Here is a 25,666-nt window from a genome sequence, read left to right as displayed (position 1 = left end):
TGGAATGAGGAAGTACAAAAGGCAGTGAAGAGAAAAAGGGAATGGTATAAGAAATTACCTAAATGTGATAATAATGAGGCATATGAACAGTACAAGATAGCAAAGACAGAGGCAAAAAAGGCAGTTAGTCAAGCAAGAGCACAGACCTTTGAAAAGTTATATGAGAAACTTGAAACTAAAGAAGGGGAGAAAGATGTTTATAGATTAGCAAGGAGGAGAGAAAGGAAATGTCAAGATCTCAATCAAGTTAGGTGCATTAACGATAGAGAGGGAAAAGTGTTGGTGAAAGATGAGGACATTAAAGAAAGATTGAGAAATTATTTTAATAATCTCTTTAATAATAGTCAAAATGATAATAGCGTGAATATAGATTATAGAACAATAGAAAAAAAAAATGTGAATTATACTAGAAGGATTAGATCTTTAGAAGTAAAGGAAGCACTTAAGAGAATGAAAGTGGGTAAAGCCTGTGAACCTGATGAACTACCAATTGAAGTGTGGAAGTGTTTGGGAGATATGGGAGTGGCATGGTTAACTAAATTATTTAATAAGATTCTAAACTAAAAAAAAAATGCCTAATGAATGGAGGAGGAGTATTTTAGTACCTATTTTTAAAAATAAAGGAGACATATAGAGTTACTCAAACTATAGGGAAATTAAACTCATAAGCCATACTATGAAGTTGTGAGAGAGAATTGTGGAGCATCGACTACGTCATGATACTTCTATCTCTCTCAATCAATTTGGTTTCATGCCTGCTCGTTCAACTATGGAAGCAATCTTTCTCATTAGAAGCTTGATGGATAAATATAGAGATGTGAAGAAAGATCTACACATGGTTTTTATTGATTTGGAGAATGCTTATGATAGCGTTCCAAGAGATGTCTTATGGAACGTGTTAGAACAAAAAAGGTATCTATTAGGTACATACAAATGTTGAAAGATATGTATGAAAGAGCAACTACTATTGTGCGCACAGTGGGAGGGGACACAAGAGATTTTCTGATCTCAATTGGATTACATCAAGGATCAGTCATAAGCCCTTACCTTTTTTACATTAGTTTTAGATGAATGGACGAAACATATACAAGAGAGTATTCCTTGATGCATGATATTTGCGGATGATATTGTTCTGATAGATGAGACACGAGAAGGAGTCAACAGAAAGCTAAAACTTTGGAGAAGTACTCTAGAGTCAAAGGGTTTTAAGTTAAGTAGAACGAAGACAGAATACATACATTGCAAGTTCAGTGAAGGCCAAACTGGTGATAGGGAAGGAGTTAGTTTGAATGGAGTGGTACTGTCCCAAAGTAATCATTTTAAATATCTAGGCTCAATCCTTCAAGTAGATGGGAGATGTGAGGTGGATGTTAGTCATAGGATTAAAGCTGAATGGTTGAAGTGGAGACGTGCCACGGGAGTTTTATGTGATCGTAAGATTCCCAATAAGTTGAAAGGAAAATTTTACCGTACAGCCATACGACCGGCTATGTTATATGGTAGTGAGTGTTGGGCACTGAAAGAGTCATATGCGTCTAAGATAAGAGTTGCAGAGATGAGAATGTTAAGGTAGATGAGTGACCATACGAGATTAGATAAAGTCCGTAATGAGAGTATTAGAGAAAAGGTAGGAGTGGTGCCAATTGAAGATAAGTTGAGAGAAGGGAGATTGACATGGTTTGGTCATGTGAAGCATAGACATACGGAGGCTTCAGATAGACAAGTAGAGCACATTAGGTTAGAGGATAGAAAGAAAAAAAGGGGTAGATCTAAATTGACTTGGAGGAGAGTAGTACAACATGACCTAAAAGCATTATACATTTCTGAGGATTTAGTTCAAAATTGTTTAGAGTGGAGAAAGCGAATCCATATAGCCAACCCCAAATTTTTAGGATAAAGGCTTAGTTGAGTTGAGTTGAGTTGAGTTGCTTTAAATAATGTCACACATTTTCTAAATTAAATTTTATTATTACCTTTCAGTTTTAAACAATTTTATTTTTTAATTTTTAGTTTTATACTTTAAGTTTATTTGATGTGGCAAGCTTCTATTGGTCAAAACATATTTTAGTTAATTAAACTGAATTTCATTTCACAAATTTTTATTTTACTTTTAACTTCTAAATTTCAATAGTCTATCAACAGTCATTTTTTTTTAACTTTTCAAATCAATTTCTAATTTATTCTTATTGTTTTATTTTAAGTTTTAAATATTATAGACAAAATCGACCAGGCCTTAATTCCAAAAACTAGCTCAACGGAGGAGGAATGCGCAAGTCTTTATATTTAGCACTATTGCCTCGTACCCAGTTAATGTGGGACAGCTCAGCCCCCCTCACGCTCAAGAATGAACATCTGAAGTGTAAAGCTTATAGGACAAAATATTTGAGGGCGACCCAACATTGAGACAATGGGTGGCTCTAATACCAAATAGAGAAAATTGACCAGACCTAACTCAACCCCAAAAGCTAGCTCAACGGGGAAGGATTGCCCAAGCCAATATATTTGAACTCTTACCTTATCCCAGTCAATGTGGGACAACAAATGTCACATGGTAGACCTCATTTCCATGGGAATGAGAATATAGGTCTCGTTTAGTTCAACTATGTTCACTTCTAGAGAAATGATACTTCCCAGGCTATTATTTCTACATATCATTTGGTTTGCACGTTTTCATCCCAAGACTTCATGTTCGGATTGCCCACTTAACTCCTAGGTAGTATGATGTGAACTACAATAGTATCCATCAATTTATTAACATGTATTAATTTTAGCAAAGAATTTTGAAGTTAATTTAACAAATTTGTTCTTACTTCCCTACGGAAGTCGCACTTACTAAATACCACCCCCCCCCCCCTCCTTTTCCCCAAACCTTCCTTTTTCTCTTTTCAAGTTATCCTCGGGAGAAGGAGGAAATGGCTCATTACACCAACGCAAATCTAATTCCATATGTTGTATATCAATTGGCTAATTTAGTTGTATTATTTTGCAAGAAAAATTCACAATATAGAGGGGGAGAGAGAGAGAGAGAGAGAGAGAGAGAGAGGCCAAAGGTACCTAGCAAGAGATTCATTTAAAGAAGCAAGGTAAGGCAATAACTTTATAACTGATAACAATGTGTTATATGCATGTGTATGATTTATAAAAACTCTAAATTTGGATACGCTGTTGAACTTATTTGTTTCCTTTGCTACTAATAATTTGGTTGGCAAAACAGTCTTAAAAGACTATCTATACTAGAACTACACAACACAATAAAACCCATCCCTTGTTTTAATTAAAACCAAGCCCTATTAATCTAATAGAATAAAAGTACTAAAACAGAAGTAAATAATAAAAACAGAATTCTAATAGAAGGGTGGCATGCTTTTGCATCACCTAGATGCAACAATTTCCGAAGCCAACAATTCTACACTGCATGAAATTACTCCCATGCTGGGATCCAAACAATGCCAACAAATGGAATGCAAAGCAATCATAAGATGCTCTACGCAAAATTAATTTAAAGACGAGCAAAAGAGACTGATCTCATGCCTGTTTCTGAAGATCCACAATCTCCTTCTGGGCCAAGTAGTTCTCACGTTCATGCCTCCTCAAATCCACCTAGAAAACAAAACATGAGTTATCATCAACATAAATCGCTATAGAAATAATTATTTACATATGATGAACTATAATTATATAAACCTTTAGTTCTTGGATTGTTTTCTCTAGATTGGCCTGCTCAGAAATTGAATGCTGCAACTTTTGGTTGATGACTGAGTATGATTCTGCCATTCTATCATATTCAGCTACATATTGAACAAACGTCAATACTCAGTATGTATATGAACACCACAAAAAACCACATACATTCAATGTGATAGTTAATGCGATTATAAGATCTAGACAGCTGAAAATATTGAACACTATTTGCTAATATAAAATAAACGACGTAACAACTAAGCCTTCATTCCAAACTAGTTGGGGTTGGCTATATGAATCCTTTTTCGCCATTTGACTAAGTTGCACCAAGTCCACCTCAATATCCAAAACTTGCAACTACTATGATACTACTTCCCTCCACATCATTTTAGACCTCCCCCTTTCCCTTCTCACTCCTTCCCCTATTAACTTATCACACTTCCATACTAGGACATTTGATTATATGCATTGTACATCACCAAACCATCTTGAACGACCCTCTCTTATTTTGTCTCCAATACGTGCTACATGCATTATGCGGCAGATGTGGTCATTCTTAATCTTATCCATTATCACGTTACAAGACATCCATCTTAATATTCACAGTTCTACCACACTTGTCTTGTGGATAAATTGTACCTTATATGCCCAGCATTCACTCCCATACAACATAGCTAGCCTAAACACAGTCCTACAAAACTTACTTTTCACTTTGTCATGGATCTTCCAATCACATAATACATCTATCGCACTCCTCCATTTCATCCATCCTGAATTGATTTTGCAAGCTACATCCTCATCTAAAGCTCCATTCTTTTATACTATAGAACCTAGATACTTAAATTCAACGCATTTTAGCACCCACACTCCATCCAAACAAACCTCATTCCATTGTTTTTATGATAGCTAAACTCGCACTACATATATTCTATCGTACGTCTGCTTGCAAATAAAAATAATGATAATAATAATAATAATAATCTATATTCATAACAAAATTTCATATTTTTTGGCGAAATTGGCCAACAAAATCATAACTTCTGCACAAATTTCAATTTTAGACACTTTGCGCTCAACTTTTTCACATTTGTATTAGAACTTTTAGCAATTTCATTTCATTCAAATTAATCATACATGTATACACGTATGTGTATATAAATATATACACACATTTCTACATTACATAAATTTTTATGGTGAAAAAGACAATTTTATTGCTCCTATCTTCTTCCTCACCCCCTTCCCCTAATAAAATTTTAGCAATTTCATTTCATTGATCATATATGTATATAAATACACAAACACAAAAGCTGCATTAAACAAAAAAAGAATTAATGAAAAAGATGATTTTAGAGCTCCTCTCTTCTTCCTCACCCCCTTCCACCAATAAAATTTTAGCAATTTCATTTCATTTCATTCAAATTGACGATATATGTATATAAATACACAAACACATACATACACAGAGCTCAATTAAACAAAAAAAAAAAATAGTGAAGAAGATAATTTTAGAGCTCCTCTCTTCTTCCTCACCCTCTTCCCCTTTTCTCTTATCTCTTATAACATACACACGTATTGAGTTGCCAATTCTCAATGACATCATATCAGCAACCACCCACAAATTAAAACAATCTTAATCAAATACAGCTTGTGCTCTTCCTCAGATATCCTTGGAACCAACTTTAATGTGAATTTCACTATCAATTGCCCATGAATCTCCTTGAAAACCCTAGTCAATGACCATAAGTTATCACTGCCACTCCACAAAGCTATGATAGTTGCGGAAAAGCCTAATGCACTTGATTTCAAAAAGCTCTTCATTGCAAAGACTGTTTCTAATTAAAAGGAGGATTTGGTGGATTCTGAATGGAACTGTAGAGTCCTAAGTGTTGGAATATGCCTTGTGGGAACAAGTCCACATCGGCAATGTACAAGAAAATTAAAGAGCATATAAGTATTGGCAAACCAAACTAAAATGATTTAGACCATTTTGGCAATGGGGACCAATTGAGCTTGAACCCCTGCCAGTTTCTTGATTCACACTTCTGAGTCCTTAATTCTCAACCCTAAGAGAATGGCAAACCAGTTCTTGAATATAGTAATAAGAGATATGGGTTCTTTGGGAGAGAGTAGATGGTAATTGATCTGTTTTCAAGTGAAGGGATCAATTTGCACATGAAAACAAAGTCAAAAAGTGAGAGAGAAAGAGGGTCGGAAGAGAAAGGGAGGGGCAGAGAGAGAGTGAATAAGGGTTGAAAATGTCTTTTTCACCAAAAATCGTTTTATTTAATTTAACAAAAAATTTTTTTTGGTCAATTAGACTTAAAATTGCTAAATTGTTTTAAATGTAAAAGTTTGAGGTACAAATTGATAAAAGTAAAAGCACTGGTTAAAGTTAAAAATATGAACTAAAGATTGGAAATTTTCAGTCAAACAACCTTATTTCTTTTACAAAATAAGAACCAGAATACAAGGTAGCAAAAGCACAATAAAAGTTTGGCCATGGCCAGCATAGCAAAGAAAGGCTTTTCCTTCACCCTCAAAGTCCCTCTCATTCATTTCCCTCCATACCAACTAAGAACTACCAAAATGAAACTGAAGAACAATTTTCTTTTCCACAAAGACAAAAAAAACCCACAAAGGCAATAATGCCCCTCAATCAAACCAGCTATTACCCCAAAAAACACAAATAATTGAATAAAAAGTTTTCCTCAAACTCCTCAAACTACAACTCCAATCACCATGCATCAATTAATGGTTCACCATTTTTGCATCATCATGTCAAATAGGGAAGAAATGGAGGGAATAGACCTAGAAATAAAGTGTAATATATAGAGATAGAAGGAAGAAAAGTCAACAGAGTTGGAAGGAAAATTAGTTAGAAGCAGTTAGTTTTCCTCTCTAAATTTGTCTCTCTCTTCTTTTCTCTCTTCTCTATTCCTTCTTTCCTTTCTCTATTTTCCTCTATAATTTCTGTTTTTTTTGTGATTCAGAACCTAGTTACATGACACATCATTACATAATAATGAACATATTCACGAAGCTAATCCCATTCTTCTGAAATTGCCAATGGTCAAAAATCTCTCCTTATCAAGCAAAAGAGCAAGCTTAGGAAACTAATTGTTCAAACATGCTTCCAAGGAAAACTAGTTTACATTACCTCATCCTCTACAAAGACTACATGATAAAATGATTTGACTTTAAAACCTCACCACCTAAACCCTCTCCCCATCAATTTCCTCCCTCCACATAAGTCTTGGTTCCAGTACTAAAGATTCCTTACAAATGGCATGTCCCAAGCTACCCTAACCATGATGTGATATCCAAAAACAAGATTAACCATAGCATCAAATCAATGCCTTATCACCACAATGCATGATAACTTATTACCTCTCCTAATGATCAGTGATAGCTTTATACAATATTTTACAAAGAACCTCCAGCAACAATAGAACAAAAGTAGATTCCAGCAAGATTGCAAGATTATAAATTAAAAAAAAAAAAACAGAGCTCAGGTGGCTACAAAGATTGCAAAACTGATCCCAATGAATTCTAGCATTAATTAATAATTGGACGTTACTAAGGGTCATATAAGTAAGATCCAAAAGAAAATATTTCCACTGCCAATGCTAATACGTATTTTCATAAGTACCTTACCCAGCTTTTTACATGGTATTGAACATTAGACCTTCTAAAACTAGTTCGTCACCAATGCTTTTACTTACAACCTTCAAAAGGCTTGATCATTTACAAGCAAAAATTCAAGTTCCCATGTCATTCACTTCCAAATTTATAAATGGTGGACATTACAACCATAACTCACAAGGAATGAATCTTTCAAGCATCCAAAAATAAATTGGAAGACAATCAATCGATTGGAACACAAAAATAAATAAATAAAGGATTGAAGACCAATAGGCCCTTCAACCATTGGACTATATCCAAATAAGCCCCAAAATTAGCCCAAAGCCTTTAGTTTTTCGCCAAATTGACCCACTATTCAGCACGAAAGCTAAAATTTTTTTTTTTTTTTTACATAATTTTATATCCTTTGTAATAAAATTTTTGTAATGAATGGTCCAAGTTGACCTTTATTCAAAAAGAAAAGAAAGAAACTAATAACTTTCACTTTTAAAATGGCAGCATACCTCTTTCATCCAAAATTATTCCAGCCTTCTCCTCTAGCTCACATAGGACCTAAAAAAATGAACAACCTCATTATGATCTTGAAGCCAACAAGAATGGTTAGGAATTTATTAACTAAAAAGTAGTATGTCCATACACAACTAAAAGATGGTGTGACAAGGCATAGAGCATTGTCATTAAAATAGCAAGCTCAGTTGCAGAATTCACATGTTACAAAAATTTAAATAATTCAAAACATATAAAACTTAGAATCAAGTAAAATCATGTTAAAATTGTGCTTAACAATAAAATCAATATGATTTTATGATATTGCGTGGTACTAAATTATCTGTAGCATACCTCCACAATTTTACAAAATTATAAATAACTATTTTGTGATTTTAACCCCTTCTAATGTTTGAAATTTCCTCAATAACCTTTTCAAGGCAATAAGCCATTGATGCTTGTTCACATTCGCATAATTTTTTACTTAATTTTCTTCAACTTTTAATTAAAATTTTTATTAGATGCCACATGACAATACCTCTTATTCTATTTTATTTTTTGAACAAGACCTACAACTACTAGTTCAGTGCTGCAAAAAATTACTCTATACTTGCATGTAATTATCTGCATTGTACTCGCACGTATGATGACAAATCTATGGATAGAAACCTAGGGAGTTTTCCAACAACATGAAGGGGCATTATATTATGGAAAAACGGAAAGTTTCCTTGGCCATTAAGGCTTTCTTTTCTATTCAAAATCGTAAAAATTATCATGAAATTTTTATATTGAGGAATTCAAAGTCAAGGAGTGAGAAAGGGAAGGGGAGACCTAAGATGACACGGAGGAAAGTGACAAATTTTGGATATTGATGCGGACTTGGCATCTAATAAATCTGAATAGCAAAAAATGATCTACATAACTGGCCACAACTAGTTTGAATTACGGCTTAGTCGTTGTTATTGATTACTAATTCCAATAAGACAAGGAAAGTGCCTTTCATTGTAAATAATATTCCTTCCATCATATTTACTCATTATCATGAACATTCCTTTCTTAAGTAATAAAATTTGGAAGCAAACTAACGCCTAAGGTAAGAGCTTTGGTCTGCTTTTGTCTGATTTGCAGTTTTTCCTAACATATATAATAATGTCATGTTGCAAAAAAGAAGATTTAATATGGTTTTCTTATTTTATTGCTTTTTAATGCATTCCAAAAATACTAAGACTAATTCTTACAATGGTTTTAAATAACGTAAGACTCATTATTACCATGGTTTTAAATAAATGAACATTACATTACGTAACGAAGATTATTCATGGGTTCTTCAAGCGGCCGTTATCCTTTACCCCATTATTTAAAAGCATTTATTGGTAACGCCATTATTTACCATTAAGTAATGGTAAAGTGCATTACCTCAATAATTCAATTGAAAAAAAAATTAAAAAAAAAAACCTACATGTGGTGTTTTTCCCAATTTGAATTGTTTTTCAAAATTAATTTGACTAAAATATATTATTAATATCTAATTTGATGTATTTATACTTATTATATAATTTTGTACCTTAGTTTTACTTGTATCTACCAATATCTACTCATTTCATCAACTTTGCAAATTTTTTAAAAAAAAATTGCATAATGCCAAGCCGTTAAGGTTATGTTACAACCATTATAGGCCTGTTTCCGTTACACGTGACCGTGACCACAAACGCGATCGCGACCTCGATTTAAAACAATGATTCTTACCTTTTTCTTCGCATTCAATACCTAGGGGTATTTAGAGCAGTCCTTCTGATGAAATTTGGGTTATAAATAGAGACATTGGAACCTTTTGTCAGTTTAAACAGGATAAAGTTTGCTCATAGAAAGGGGCTTAAACTTCGTCAAAATTAGGCATTTCTAGTGTTATGGAAAGTCAATCACTATGTTATGGAAAGTCAATCACTATATTATTTTTCTGTATATTTTGTATTCTGTATTCCTATTTAGGATTTCTTATTTAGGATTTCTTCCTAATTAGTAGAACACAATTATAGGAATCAATTGTATATATATACCCATGTACAGATTAATTGAAATAAATAAGAATCATCTCTTTCTACATGGTATCAGAGCAGACCATCAATCTAGGGTGACTATTTGTTCTCACTACCCAGCTCAGGAGAGACCTTGGTCGCCGACCGGCCGTTTCAACCCCGATCAACATTGCCGGCGTCATCTAACCATTAAAGGACTTCTGAGGTTTGGCTCTCAGATCCTATTTCGGTATTTGCTTGATTTGTGATTTTGGGTTATTTTGCTGCTATAAGCACTTTGGATTAGCGTTTCGGTTAGTTTTCTTTATCTCAACAAATGGCAGACAATAAGAATATTATTTCTGATGTGATTCCAGTGATGACTAAGATCACGGAACACAAACTTAATGGTTCGAATTACCTGGAGTGGAGTAAAACTGTTAGGGTCTATTTGCGTAGCATTGATAAGGATGATCACCTTACTAAAGATCCACCCACTGATGATACACGACAAACTTGGCTAAGGGAGGATGCTCGATTGTTTTTGCAGCTTCGGAACTCGATTCATAGTGAGGTAATTAGTTTAATTAATCACTGTGAATTTGTTAAGGAATTGATGGATTACTTAGATTTTCTGTATTCTGGTAAAGGAAATATCTACCGTATTTATGATGTTTGTAAGGCATTCTACCGTGCTGAGAAAGAGGATAAGTCTCTCACGGCTTATTTTATGGATTTTAAACGGGTATATGAGGAACTTAATGTATTGTTGCCTTTTAATCCTGATGTGAAAGTTCAAAGGCCCAACGGAGCAAGCGGTATTATGAGTTTTCTTGCGTGCCTTCCTTGAGTATGAGGCGCTAAATCTCGAGATTCTCTCCAAGATCGAGATTTCCTCTTTGCATGAAACGTTCACACGGGTCCTTCGCAGAGAGTACTCAATCTTCACAACACGTCAAGAGTGCTCTTATTAGCCGTAATCCAAATGGACAACAGGTTAATAGAAGAGGAAGTAGAGGAGGAATTACAGGCAACAGAAGTAATCAGCGTAATGGAGAGGCTAGTTCTAATCAGGACTCAAGAGGAGTCATTTGTTATTATTGCCATGAGCCTGGCCATACAAAATATAATTGTCCGCAACTTCAGAGAAAAAATCAGCGATCACAGATGGCAAATATGGCAGCAGAGAATTCTACAATATCTTCTTCTGAGAAAACTATTTTGGTATCTGCAGAGGATTTTGCACAATTTTCCCAGTATCAGGCATCTCTAAAGCCTACCAGTTCCCCTGTCACTGCGATCGCTGAGTCAGGTAAATCTACTACATGCCTTGTGTCTTCTTCATCCAAATGGGTTATTGATTCTAGTGCGATAGATCACATGACAGGTAATTCTAGTCTTCTATCTGCTTTTCAGTCTAATCTCACTTCCTCTACTGTTACTTTAGCTGATGGTTCTACTTCTTGTGTCATGGGTTCTGGAACTGCGAACCCGACTTCGTCAATTTCTTTGTCTTCTGTTTTGTGTCTACCAAAATTCTCTTTTAATCTACTTTCTGTTAGTAAACTTACTCGTACCTTAAATTGTTCTGTTTCCTTTTTTCCTGACCAGTGTTTGTTTCAGGATCTTACGACGAAGCAGATTATTGGTAGAGGACGCGAGTCAGGTGGTCTCTACATTCTGGAAAATCATGTACCGCGGTCGCTTGTTTGCTCCAGTACCTTAACACCTCTTGAAGCTCATTGTAGATTGGGTCATCCTTCTTTGTCTACCATGAAGAAGCTGTGTCCTCAATTTCAGTCTTTATCAGTACTAGAATGTGAGTCGTGTCAGTTTGCAAAACATCATCGTTTGCCTTCTGTGTCTAGAGTCAATAAACGGGCTTCATCTCCTTTTGAGGTAGTTCATTCTGATGTTTGGGGTCCTTGTTCTGTTACATCTAAAACTGGATTTCGTTATTTTGTTACTTTTGTTGATGATTACTCTCGTGTTACCTGGTTATATTTAATGAAAAATCGTTCTGAGTTGTTTTCTATCTTTTGTGCCTTTTGTAATGAAATCAAAACTCAATTTAATATTTCTGTGCGCATATTAAGAAGTGACAATGCCAAAGAATACTTTTCAGCACAATTTCAGCCTTATATGACACAAAATGGCATTCTTCATCAGTCTTCCTGTGTGGATACCCCATCCCCAAATGGCGTGGCCGAAAGAAAAAATCGTCATCTTCTTGAGGTAACTCGTGCTCTTCTTTTTCAGATGAAAGTACCTAAACACTTTTGGGGGAATGCAGTTTCCACGGCATATTTTTTTATCAATCGTATGCCGTCTTCTGTCCTTAATGGGGATATTCCTTATACTACTTTGTTTCCTACAAAATCTTTGTTCTCTATTGAACCCCGTATTTTTTGTTGTACCTGTTTTATGCGTGATGTTCTTCCACAGGTTACTAAATTGGATCCAAAATCTCTCAAATGTGTCTTCCTTGGGTACTCCCGGCTCCAAAAAGGGTACCGTTGTTTCTCTCCTACTCTTAATCGTTATCTTGTTTCTGCAGATGTCACATTTTTTTAGTCCACTCCATTTTTTCCTCCATCATCTGTGTATGAGAGTCAGGGGGAGGAGTATGATCTCTTAATATATACTGTCCAACCAATGTCTAGTACTCTCCCACAGCCTGTTCCTTCTGTCTCTAGACCTACTCGACCTCCCGTTGTTCATGTTTATTCCAGGAGATTGGAGATTCCTGACTCAGATCCTCCACCAGCTACTTCGTTGGGAGATCCTGCACTCATGCGATCATGATTACGATCTAGACTTACCCATTGCTCTTCGTAAAGGTAAACGTTCATGTACTTACCCTATCTCTTCTTTTGTTTCTTATAATCAATTGTCTTCTTGTTCTTGGTATTTTGTTACTTCTTTAGACTCTACATTATCCCTAATATCATTAATGAGGCAATTGTCTCATCCCGGGCTGGTGTGATGCTATGAAAGAGGAAATGGAGGCTTTAGATGCTAATGGTACATGGGAACTATTGCCTTTACCCACTGGTAAGAAAGCTATTAGTTGTAAATGGGTATATACAGTAAAGGTAAATCCTGATGGTTCTATGGCTAGGTTAAAAGCACGCCTTGTAGCAAAAGGATATGCTCAGACATATGGGGTTGATTACTCTGATACTTTTTCTCCTGTAGCTAAACTTACTTCTATTCGCTTGTTTATCTCTTTAGCAGCTACATATGATTGGCCCCTGCATCAATTGGATATCAAGAATACTTTCCCAGGAGGAGGTGTATATGGAGCAACCACCTGGGTTTGTTGCTCAGGGGGAGTTGGGTAAAGTTTGTAGGCTTCGAAAGTCTCTTTATGGCTTGAAACAAAGTCCTAGGGCATGGTTTGGGAGATTCAGTGAAGCAGTACAGGAATTTGGTATGCAAAATTGTAAGTGTGATCACTCAGTATTTTATAGGCAATCTGAGGCTGGTCTAATTCTCTTGGTAGTCTATGTGGATGACATTGTCACATCGGGAGTGACTCCAGTATTTCATCTCTTAAAACCTTCCTCCAAACTCAGTTTCAGACCAAAGACTTGGGATTGTTAAAGTATTTCTTGGGTATCGAAGTTATGAGAAGTAAGAAGGGTATTTTCTTGTCTCAAAGAAAATATGTCCTCGATCTATTGACAGAGACAGGAAAATTAGGTGCTAAGCCTTGTACCGCATCAATGACTCCAACTTTACAAGCATAGTTGGGGATAGTGAGTTGTTTGAAAATCCAGAGATACAGGAGATTGGTAGGAAAATTGAACTACCTTACGGTCACTCGTCCCGACATTGCTTATGCCGTTAGTGTGGTAAGTCGGTTTATGTCTTCCCAACCGTTGCTCATTGGGAAGCCTTGGAACAAATCTTGTGTTATCCAAGGACGCCCAGAAGAGGTTTGCTATATGGTAATCATGAGCATTTGAATGTTGAATGTTTTTCGATGCCGACTGGTTGGATCTAAGGTTGACAGGAGGTCAACCATCGGATATTGCGTTTTATTGGAGGAAATTTGGTGTCTTGGAAAAGCAAGAAGCAGAGTGTAGTTTCTCGATCTAGTGCTGAATCCGAATACAGAGCCATGGCACAATCAGTATGTGAGGTAATGTGGATACTTCAATTACTAGATGAGACAGGTTTTAAGATCTCCCTGCCTGTGAAATTGTGGTGTGATAATCAAGCTGCTCTTCATATTGCTTCTAATCCGGTGTTTCATGAGCGAACCAAACATGTTGAGATTGATCGTCACTTTATTCGTGAAAAGATTCAACAACAGATCATCTCAACAGGACACATCAAAACTGGAGAGCAGTTAGGAGATATTTTCACAAAAGCTCTGGATGGAGCTAGGATTGACTACATTTGTAACAAGTTGGGCATGATTAACATCTATGCTCCAACTTGAGGGGGAGTGTTATGGAAAGTCAATCACTATGTTATGGAATCACTATATTATTTTTCTGTATATTTTGTATTCTGTATTCCTATTTAGGATTTCTTATTTAGGATTTCTTCCTAATTAGTAAAACACAATTATAGGAATCAATTGTATATATATACCCATGTACAGATTAATTGAAATAAATAAGAATCATCTCTTTCTACATCTAGCAATATCATGGAATATTTGGATTGAAAGTAAAATTCACATTTTAAAAAAAAAAAAATCAGTTTGTCGTTTAATGTGCAGTGGGTTAAGGTGGTTCTTAGGGATTCAGCTTCCTAATCTTTCTAAAGGGTGTCCTTGAGGGTTTATTCAGCCAGATTTGAGGGCAATACCTTTTTTTTTTTTTGTTCCATTCTTGTCTTTTTTTTTTTTCATTTATGAGGAGATTTTATCCTACATGTTCTATTCTCTTTTTTTTTCCCTTCAAAAATGTTTTATTTTCCTCCTCAAGCTCAATTTTCAGATAACAATAAAGTTGCTCAAACTAATCAATGAATTCAACTAGAATCACATTAAGAAGAAACTATTCCAAAGAAAGTTAGTTTTCACCGAAAACTTTTTGAGATGTGCTTGATAATCAATGTCCAACTTTGGCAAGTATTAATTTGACACAAGGAGAGATTTTGAGTTGCCTTCATTTGCTGGTTGTGAGGCTAGAGTGGTCGTTGACTTGCTTAGAAGCCCCCTTCAAGTGGTAACCCTAGGTCGATTACTTTTAGGACCCAAAGTTTCAAAGATAACAAAGAGGTTAGACACTTGAAAAATGCTTTATTTTCTTTAGGGTCTACTTGGATGAGAGTTAGGGAGGGGTAAATAAAGGTAAGAAGGGATAAGTAATTATTTTACCTCTATTTGGAAAGAGGTGAGTTAATGGAGGTAAAGACAAGTAAGGATAAGCCTTACTCTCCCTTAATCCTCAAATTCCAATTTTTCTTATATCCCAATCTGGGCTATGAGGAGAGGTAAAGAGGGAGAAATTGAGAATTATAAATATTTTTATTTATACACCGTTTAAATTTACCCCTCCTTCACCTCTTCCAAAACATAAAGAATATACATTACCTTACCTTACCTTTTCATCAATTCACCCCTCTCCAAACATGAGATTTTTTTTATTATAACCCTCCTTATCCTTCTCTTTCCTTACCCTTTCTTATCCTTTCATTACTTACACTTCCCTCAGCCCATCCAAACAGACCTTTAAGGGCATAAAAAGTTTGAAATGTCACCAGCAAATTTCATGCACTAATGGGAATACAACTGCAAGTGGACTAACTATGCCCAACCTTGCTTGAATCCATTTTACAGATGGAATGTTGAAGGTGTATAGCTTCTTGTTAAAGGGTGAAAAGGATGCGTCAATGGTTAACCCCCTACCCCCAAAGTTAAAGGGAAGGAAAGAAGAGAGGGGTCGAAAAAAATATTTATTTAATTCTATCAGCATTTATTTATCACAACTAAATAATAAATATTAAAACAATAAAATAAATAAATAATTACAAAATTCACCTTGTACCAAACATAACTGTTATTACTTTCTATACTCCCATATATGTTATACCCTGTAACATTACCCTTGTAACTATTAACCACCAATTCTCTAACATCAAAACAAACACAGCCTTCAAGTTAAAGTAAGTTCAAGCAAAAGGAATGCAATCTTCCAGATGATTTCTCCCATCTTAGCATTTGCTTTTGAATTTTATTGTTAATAATAAGACCATTTCATGACTTTAAAACGTACAACTATATTTCATGAAGACTATTTTACATAGTTTGTAAAATCTTATCAATTTCATAATAGGCTTTACATTCCAAGTTTATGCACCCACCATTGACTCTAGGTAAAAAGACAGTATGACAACCTTAGCATGGAGCCCCAAAATGGCATTAATACTAAAATGGTAGCAAAATAACATCAACACAACAATGGCATGTGATCACTGAACCAGATTAAAGCCCAAGAATTGATATAAATGACGGTATTATGCAGACAATACCCGCTGTAGGATTGCTTCAGACTCCTTCCTCCCCAATTGCTCATGACGAAGAGCATCAACTGCTTCTTGGTATTTTGCGTACATCTTAGCCAGCTAGCATATATTTAAAAAATATATATAATAATTAAAAAAAAATTGCACAAATAAAAATCTGAAACCATTGAGATATATTTTATACTCACACTCCAACCATCACGAAGCAGAGAAGCTGCTAATGCAGTTCCTGAAACACCAACTGGAATCCTAGGCACAAGGGTGTTGTTATCATCAACAGTGTCACTACAATTATATGGATCCTTCCATCTGCAACAAAAGAATCAACTGAAATCACAAAAAATGAACAATAGCAACACAAAAATGTACCTAGATATCATAAGTGATTAATAGAGAACAATAACATAAAAAATAGAAGACATCAAACAAATATGTTCAACTGTACAACCATAAATCATAATCAAATTAAATTGCATGATCTCAAATATTTCTACAATGTACGAATCATAGACACTTAGATAAACCAAAAAATAGGGCTTTAGAAAGCAACTTAAGAAGTCTACATCGCAAGCACACTTCAACTTGGAAGACACCAACACCCATTGCTTGGGTTCAGTTATCTGTCTCATAATCCTGGAGACTAGATTAGATTCAAAACTAATTGCACACTCACAACAAAGAAAAAGGGGGAACAATCATGGATTTCAACAAAGGTTTTTTTTTTTTTGTGGGGGGCGCATTGCCATTACATCCCATTTGAGACAGTTTTTCTTCTATTTTTAGTAGCACAATACAATAACTGTGACAGCTGTTGCCAATAAAGTAAAATGATATTACCCACTTGAAAGCACATTTTTTTCTGCCAAAGAACATAACTTTTTTCAGCAATTTTAGCCACTTCTAACCTCCATTTTGAGCTTTTCTTCAACTCAAAACTCCCAATGCCACCACTTCAAATCAATGTTTGATTTTATTTTAGCAATAAGCCATCAAGCGAAGACAAGTAATCTTACGTTATCACTTCACTTAATTGTTAATAATGAAAAAAAAAAATCAAATTTCAAGTCTTTATTTGATGTTTCTATTATCATCAGTTATTTTCTTATTTAAAAGAAATAGTTAACTCTATTAACATTTAGGGTCTATTTGCTATTGCTATTGAAACTTTTGTTGAAAAAAACATCTTTAAAATATACAAGTTAAAAGGTATTAAAAATTGATTAAAATTAAATTTAATATGTTTCAGTCATGAGAACCTTTTTCAACAATATCAAAAAAATGCTTTTCTTAAAAGCACTTTTTGGACCCAGAACCTCAATACGTGTGGCAACAGTCCATTATTGATATGTTAAGGCTGATTCAGCCCCATTCCCACTATATGCGACCATAATCATTATCACAGCCACAACCCTCATTAATTTCAACTCTCCGTTTACATTTTTCAAGTCCTTCCATTCCCATAAAGATATCAAAAGAACTTCTTCCCAACACTTTGGATCAAGGAGAAAAGCAACATAGATCACCATAAACTGTTATGATCACTTGCCCAAGATCTAGTCACAGGCCTATTAATAGTGAAATCTGATTCAAAAGCTAAGACTTTTGCTTTACCTCAATTCTTTCTTCAACCTATTATTGCTAGGGCTGAGCATTCGGTCAGTTTCATTCAAAACCAAACCGAACCGAAAATCGAATTTCTTAAAAATGTAAAAACTGGACCAAACCATGTAAACAACTGAACCAAATCAAACCGAAATAAATTAGTTTGGTTCGTTTCAAAATTTGATTTTTCATATCTCCATTCTTCTTCTATTCCCATATCACAGAGACTCACAAAAATCATAAAATCACAAGAAGCCACAAAAAATCATAATTCATAATAACAACAAAAAATTTTCATTAATACAAAATTGATAAACAAAACTTACATTGAACTCCAACATCACAAAATTACAAAATGCAACAATGAAATAAAAATTAGAGGAAAAAGAGAGAGGTGTTGCTTTGTTGGGCTACAGCTACAATATTGGCATGTTGGTGTGTTGCTAAGCCCTAAACACAAATTGTGACTACCGTGTGGACTTGTTGCAACTATCGACAGGCACTAAGGAAGAAAATGCAAAGATGAGGGATGGCCAAATGAATGAGGTAGGGCGACAGTGGGCAGTGGAGAAGAAGAGATGGGAGATTCGGGGGCAAGGCAGCAGCAGCAACATATGAGAAGAAGAAGAAGAAGAGGAGGAGGAGGAGACGAGGATATGAGAGGTAGAGCGACAGTAGAGATGAAGAGGAGATAAAGAGAAAATATAAGGTTTAGAAAGTTTGTGTGTGTGTGTGTGTGTGTGTGTAGGAATAAATGGCTGAGATAATTTCTTCAAAATGGATGGCTAGGATCTAATGTCAAAAAAAAGGAAAAGAAAAAAAAAGTACAAGAGTATATGAGTCGAACTCAAGACATGTAAACACTTTGAAGATTAACTAACCACTAGGCTAGGGAAAACAAATGTACATGGTTGTCTTTAATATTAATTTATATCAGTTCGTTTCTGTATTTCAAAATTTTTGTCACTGAAACCGAACCAAACTTCATAAATCAAAAATTTAAAAAAAAAAACGACCCCAAATTTTTGAGATAAAGACTTAGTTGAATTGAGTTGAGAAAGCAGTTTGGTTCGATTTATTCGATTCACTCCGAATAATGCTCACCTAATTGTTGCTAAAAACGTGAGCTCGTTAAAAAGGAGCTCCAACCTTAGACTTATTGCAAAAGAAAGAGTACAGATCTCAATTTAATTGAAAATAATTCCGCTTAATTTTATTAATTCAAGTGACCCCTTTTATAAAAGAGGTTTACAAAAGATTTATTAGAATTCTACTAGAATTAAAAGTCCTAATAATAATAGCAATCAGATATGAATCTGTCTAACTCCACCTTAAAAGCTAGCTCACAAGGGAAGATTTGCAAACCCATATATATATAACACCCAAGACCTCTCTGCAGAACCGATGTGGGACGTATTATACCCAACCCCTTTAGATTAAACGTCCTCGTGAAGCAACCTGGGTCATGACTCGTTCACCCCGACCTCTTCAGAAAAACATCAGGGAACCTCTTTAAATAGCCCACCAATCCATACAGAGTGAGACTCTGATACCAAATAATATGAACCTGCCTAACTCCACCTTAAAAGGTAGCTCATAAATGGAGGTTTGCAAACTCATATATATAACACCTAAGACCTCCTTACAGAGTCGATGTAGGACGCATCACAATCTCCATATAAGAGGGATTACAATTTTAAAAAGAAAATAACTCTTACTTAAAACAAGAATCAATATCTAATAATAATAGGAAGTAAATCCCAAAAATTCAACCAGCTTTGCCAAAGAGTCCCACAATGCGTCCATAACATAAACACAATGCATTGTAGCATATGACCAACACTTTGGATCAAGGCACAAGCAACATTGATCACCATAAACAGAGTGCATCGTAGCACATGGCATTTTGCATCAACCTTTCAATATTTTGCTATTTCAAGAAACAGAGGAGACAAACCAATGTCTTGCAGCCTACTTCTAGAAGAAGAATAAGGAGCAAGCATAGGCTGCATAGCCCATCATATAGCAAATTACAAATCTTCAACACATAATTTAAAATTGATGAAAGGGCACAAGAGATGAAGCACCAACATAAAAAAAAAAAAAAAATTTTAAAAAAAAAAAAAATCTCACCAGAATTCTTATCTAAACATAATACTATAAATAGATGTATCTGAAGTGATAGAAATTCTCACTTCATTATCTGAACAACCAGAAAATATCTTACTTCTCATTTTCTTTCCACCATGAATATATTGCTCTAATTCTAAGGAATTTGTGCTCAAGCTGACATTGATGGCAGCAGATGTAAAGACTCCAAAATGTTAGCATCTCAAAAGAAAATTGAAATAAGTAACCCAAAAAAAGTGCACATCTCAAGCTGACTATTTTGAGTTCAACTTTCAAGAACTTTTGAAAATCAATTATCTACCTCAAAACAAGAAGTTCAAGGAATAAAAACCAATACAAATTCTAGCAGATATTTTTTCCCACTTTTTCACTAGGTATCTTAAACAAACTAGATAAAAACCAATAGGAATTAGTATGATGGAGGAAACAAAAAAAACTATTCATTTGATCATAGACATACCTTTCAGTGGTCAAACTACTAAGTGGAAGAATATTCAGCTCATTAGCTTTCCTGCTACTTTCAACCTCAGCCTCACACTTTTCAAGTTTATTCTTCAAATCTGTTGCCTCCTACAACGAACAAAACTTAAACCACATCACAAACATAAAAAGCAAAAGAAGAAAAATTTGAATTTTCTCCTAAGCAAAGGGAATTGAAGGGAAAACAAAATCTGTGAACGGATAAAAACTTATAAAATAGCAATTATTAAGAAACAAAATAGAGTTGAAGCATGCAAAAATAAAATGATTCTCTCAACCCAGTTTGCTGAAAATTCAAAAAGAAAAAAAAAATTGACTTTTTTCCTAAGCAAAGGGAAGGGAAGGCATAACAAAATCTGTGAACGGATATACACTTATAAAATAGCAATTATTAAGAAACCAAATAGAGTTGAAGCATGCAAAAATAAAAATGATTCTCAACCCAGTTTGCTGAAAATTCAAATTTCATCCAAGTTGCAACCAGTTACATGGTTCAAACCATGCTTAAAGATCCATCACTTTAAGCAATATTTTTTTAAAATAGTGAAGAAATAAAGAAAACAAAAGTATCTAAAGTTTCTTGGTTCTTTCAGAGCAACCATAAGAACTTTTTACAATGAAATCAGAACATTATAACAGCTACCACCAAAAAACTGAACCATGCAACACAAAAAGCGAAGTAAAAGATACCAATACCTTCTCTAACTGATTTCTTTCAGACACTGCCTTTTCAAGTCTCTCTTTGTAATCATTTTCAACTTGACTTAAATGAGTCTGTTTGCAATAGCAACAAAAATTAGCAAACTTGAAAAAGCAAATACATATTTATGAAGTCCACATGCTGCAGTTCACAAAATTTATGGGAAAGAAAGAGGTGCGAAGACAAATGGAGACAAAACTCACTTCCAGAGCTTTGATCACACCCTCAAGTTCTCCTGCCTTCTGGGACCATTCCTCAGAGCTTTCTTTATATAACTCAACAAGCTTATTTATCTATAATTTGAAGACAAAATGAAAATGATAAATCATCACCATTTGCAAGACACATGATCATAATTTTCAGAGAAGCAAAATGATAATAGCAGCTAGAAAGTCAAAGCAGCATGAAATAGCTTAAATGATACTTTTGAAGAATAAAATACAGCGAACAACAGCAACTCTACTGGTCATCATTGATAATTGGGAATCATGGTCAGCTGCAAGAACTTTCACCAATAGAAACCTGGACCTACCATACTCTCTTTTTTTTTTTTCCAGTAAACACAGTAGGAAAAAAAAGGAAAAAGAAAAACAGAGATAGCATCCAAAAGATAGTACAAAACGGAGAAGCTCCCTTAACAAACAGAAGCTAAAAATGCAAAGAAGGAAACTAAACAATAGAAAGAGAAGATATTTTGTGAAAAGTACACAAATGTGGAACTTCCTTCTGAATTGCAAACCCACCCACCAAACCAAAACAAAAAAAAAAAAAAAAAAAAAGAGGAGAGAAAAAAAAAGGATTAAAAAAAAAAGAAAGGAATGCAAATACTTATAAAACATACTGTTGAGATTTCAGCAGAAAATCGCTCCTCATTGGCAGCAGCAGCATCTTTGCATGAGCATAATTCCTTCACGATGAACCAAAAAATATTCATAAAGTAACCACCGCCAAAGGAATAGCATAAAACACAAAACTAATATAGAAATGGCCAACCTCTTGCAGGGATGTTAACTTCAATTCCAACTCTTTCACCCTTTCTTTATGCCACTTTAAAGAGCTAGAGCATTCATTGAGTTGTCTCTCTGACTGAAAAAGATGAAAATAATCATTATAATCATTTCCCAAGAGTGGATTAATAATAATTCCTGAGAAGAAAAAAACCAGGACCCTAAAAAAATAACATACTTACATCTGCAAGCTTAGCAGACATTTCTTCATTAAGATCAGCATGTGTTCTGCGCAGCTTGATGAGACTGTCAACTTTGGCAGTCAACTCCTCATTTAACCAAGTATTATGCCTCTCAATAAGTTCTTTCTCCTGCTCAGGTCCAGATATGATTTATTAAACACTAACACCCCTCCAAACGCATAGTCACATACAACGTAAAAACATCTTAATACATGAACGAAAAGCCAGAAACATTTGAAGTAAATGTGAAGGTATTAATGTTAACATGAATCAAACCACAGGAAGGGCTGAAAAGCTTTTGAGGAAGCAATACCAATATATTCCCCTTTTTATTCCTTTCTTTCAATCAGAAAATACATTTTATTAAAGGAGGGAAAAAGATAAGTACAAAAAAGAGTATGATAAGTCTTCCTACAACTAAAGATAACAATTGAAAGACTCATGGAAAAGGGCTTTTTCAAACCCTCCACATGTCTATTAAAGAAATTTCAAAAGGCATAAATAAATAGATATTATCGTTGAGGAAAAATGCTGGACTTGCGCTATACTGATGAAGAGATCCTTTGGGTTTAAAATTAAATGTCCAAAATAAGTTCTAATCATTTTACTTTCAGTTGTAAACTTTTGCACTTGTAACAGAGTCTGAGATACTGCCATAATCATTGTTCAGACTAATTTAGCAACTGTGGTTCACACTTCTGCAGCAGGATGCAATTCATACTGTGAATAGCAAGGTACCATTCCTCAAGGGAGCCATATTAATAGCTTCATACAATATCAACAATTCAAAAGGCATACACAAATATGATAGTAAACATATTTGGAATTTTAAAGCAAGCTTGCTTGACTTAAAATGCAGATTCCATATTTTTATATAGTCCTTGTCAGTGAAGAAACTCTTGGAGCATTGCAAAAACTTCACTTGTAAGGAAGATGGCTGAAAGAACAAAGTGGTTTATAGTGTATGTTAGCAACACAGCCCACATGAACAAGGAGCGTTAGTATGATTGAATGTCAAACAGTTACAACCATGCAGTATTTTAAGAATTGTATAAGAATCAATAATCACTTCTTCAAATTATGTATGAGAAGCTATAGCATCACATAATTATGCTACATCAACAATATAATCTTCCCAACAGTAATAAGTCTTTACCATCTCCTATTCTATATCCTGCTACTATAAGCAGCAAGCTGACCAAACATCTTATTACATACACATGTTAACTGTTTCAACCACACCTGAATAGTTTTGCACCTAGACAACCAAGGAAGGAGAGGGAAAAGGGGAGGGGGGTCCTTCAAAAAGTAATGAGCACCATAAGACTATAAAGCTCAAAATAATTAGAGATGGATCCATAGATAGAGATAGATAGAGCAGGCTATCTAATATTTTGTGGAATTTCCACACGAACACCACTTGAAAATATAATTTGCTTTTCCTTATTATAGATATATATAAAAAAAAAAAAAGCATAATAGAACAAAACAAACCTGTGAAAGACGAGCACAGTTGGCCACAGAACGTGCCAACTCTGCCTCAACTTCACTTACTCGAGCCTCCTTCTCTGCCATATTGTCAGTCAAGTTGACCTTCGCAATCATGAAACAGAAGCATTTAGCCTCAAAGTTTGGCTGACAAACCAAGTTAACTCGATCAAAGAAATAAATATAACAACAACCAGCAAGCAACTTACTATTCTATCAAGGTAGCTACTGATGGTGGCATTCTTCTCGCTAATTTCGGAATCCTTCAGCTCCATCAACTCAATCAACTGCCTCTTCGACTTATGCAGCTCTGAGACCTCCATTGTCATCCTCTCTATCTCACCATCCTTTCCAATCTATAAAGCAACCACAGCCAGAAAACAAGAATCATCTAAAAGCAGGAAAATTTTAAAATATATATATAAGAGCGCGTAAGAAGAAATCAGTTCTCACTAATATAAGAGCTTCTTTGTTTCAAGAAAACATTTTTCTTCCCCAATTTTCACATCTATTTCTCTAATTTATTTGTCTCAAACAATAAAAAGGAAGGATCACACATGTTAACCACCAAACATAGAAAACGCTTTACAAGAAGTACAAAAACTGGAGAACATATTTTTTTCCAATTTTCAGTTCAAACAAAGCAAACACGACTAATTTGTCTCAGTTTTACAAATCGTAAAGAACATTTCTTTTCCAAAATACTACATATATCACAGACTGCAAATGAAATTATTAAATGGAAATAGTGCTTTTTCACAATGTAATAGCAAGAACAACAACATGAAAATTACGAAAATTTATAAATAACCCACAAACAAACAGAAACAAAGGAAAATGATAGTACAGATTGCAAATGTAGCTGATGCTTCTGAGCCTGGACTTCAGCGAGCTCTGATAGACGATCATCCAGCGACGACTGAAGTTGTGCGTTTTGAGATTCGAGCTTCGAGAATTCACTCGACAAAGACAGGAATTTCTGCTCGAGTAGCGAGCAAGTCTGCTCCGCCGTGATTGCGGCTGCATCCGCCGCAGCCTTCACGGTCTCCAGCTCTGCTTGTAAACCTCTGATGAAATCATCAGCCTTAGCCGCAACGTACGAAACGTCGTTGGAGTGACGTGCGAGCTCATCGTCGGAGATAAAGAGGGGCATGTTGGTGCCCTAACTGGCCGGGACCGATCAGGGTTGTGAGTGCAAAGGGATAGCAAATAAAGGGGTTGAACGAGAGAGAGAGAGAGAGAGAGAGAGAGAGGAGGGAACAGATGGGCTAAGCAGAGCGAGTTTCAAGGGGTAATTAATTTGGAAGCCCTATTGTCTCAGCGCTAGGCGGTTGTGTTTCGTGTGTGATCGGATGCTTTAAATATTGGCTCAGGAGGTTGCGTTTAGGGCGTAATGGCCTGGGGTTAATTTTTACAGCTCAATTTTACCCGTATTTTTCCTTTTTTTTCCTTAATTTTAATTTTTTTTAAGAAATTTTTAAATTTTAATTTTATTTTACAAAAATTTCTTTAATCAAAAATCCCTATGATTAAAGGGATATAAATAAAATACGAGCAAAATTATCCATCATTGGATCAGGCATGAGCTTTAAATATTGAGTTGCTTTCTTATATCTTATTTGGCATTGAAATTTTGGGCTAACAATTCTTTTTTCAAAAAAAAAAAACCATTTTGATATTACTAAAAAAAGAAAAACTTTTTTCTTTCCAAAAAAGAAAAGAAAAAATTTTTTTATTATTTTGTAGTTTTTATAATTATAAAAT

General features: G+C 34.8%; 1 protein-coding gene across 2 annotated transcripts in view; it reads right to left on the bottom strand.

The window, feature by feature from the left end:
* The window catches only part of LOC110631565 (nuclear-pore anchor), a 64,819-nt gene extending 39,593 nt beyond the window's left edge, over positions 1-25,226 (bottom strand). Inside the window, exons 1-14 of one of the 2 annotated variants that reach the window (XM_021779432.2) lie at positions 24,750-25,226; positions 24,112-24,258; positions 23,909-24,007; positions 22,415-22,543; positions 22,219-22,311; positions 22,067-22,132; positions 21,429-21,518; positions 21,222-21,299; positions 20,506-20,615; positions 16,502-16,622; positions 16,320-16,412; positions 7,830-7,878; positions 3,685-3,788; positions 3,532-3,600 (exon numbers count right to left, since the gene is read on the bottom strand). In XM_021779432.2, the coding sequence (XP_021635124.2) occupies positions 3,532-3,600; positions 3,685-3,788; positions 7,830-7,878; positions 16,320-16,412; positions 16,502-16,622; positions 20,506-20,615; positions 21,222-21,299; positions 21,429-21,518; positions 22,067-22,132; positions 22,219-22,311; positions 22,415-22,543; positions 23,909-24,007; positions 24,112-24,258; positions 24,750-25,055 (1,554 nt within the window). In that variant the 5' untranslated portion in view covers positions 25,056-25,226. The remainder of the gene's footprint in view (positions 1-3,531; positions 3,601-3,684; positions 3,789-7,829; positions 7,879-16,319; positions 16,413-16,501; positions 16,623-20,505; positions 20,616-21,221; positions 21,300-21,428; positions 21,519-22,066; positions 22,133-22,218; positions 22,312-22,414; positions 22,544-23,908; positions 24,008-24,111; positions 24,259-24,749) is intronic. The other variant, XM_021779433.2, reaches the window with a different exon arrangement.
* Between the last annotated feature and the right edge of the window lie 440 nt (positions 25,227-25,666).

This window comes from Hevea brasiliensis, chromosome 11, assembly GCF_030052815.1.
Source record: "Hevea brasiliensis isolate MT/VB/25A 57/8 chromosome 11, ASM3005281v1, whole genome shotgun sequence".
In the NCBI taxonomy this organism is placed as follows: domain Eukaryota; kingdom Viridiplantae; phylum Streptophyta; class Magnoliopsida; order Malpighiales; family Euphorbiaceae; genus Hevea; species Hevea brasiliensis.
The sequence above is the reverse complement of the archived record's forward strand: the minus strand, read 5'-3'. Positions and strand labels throughout refer to the sequence as shown.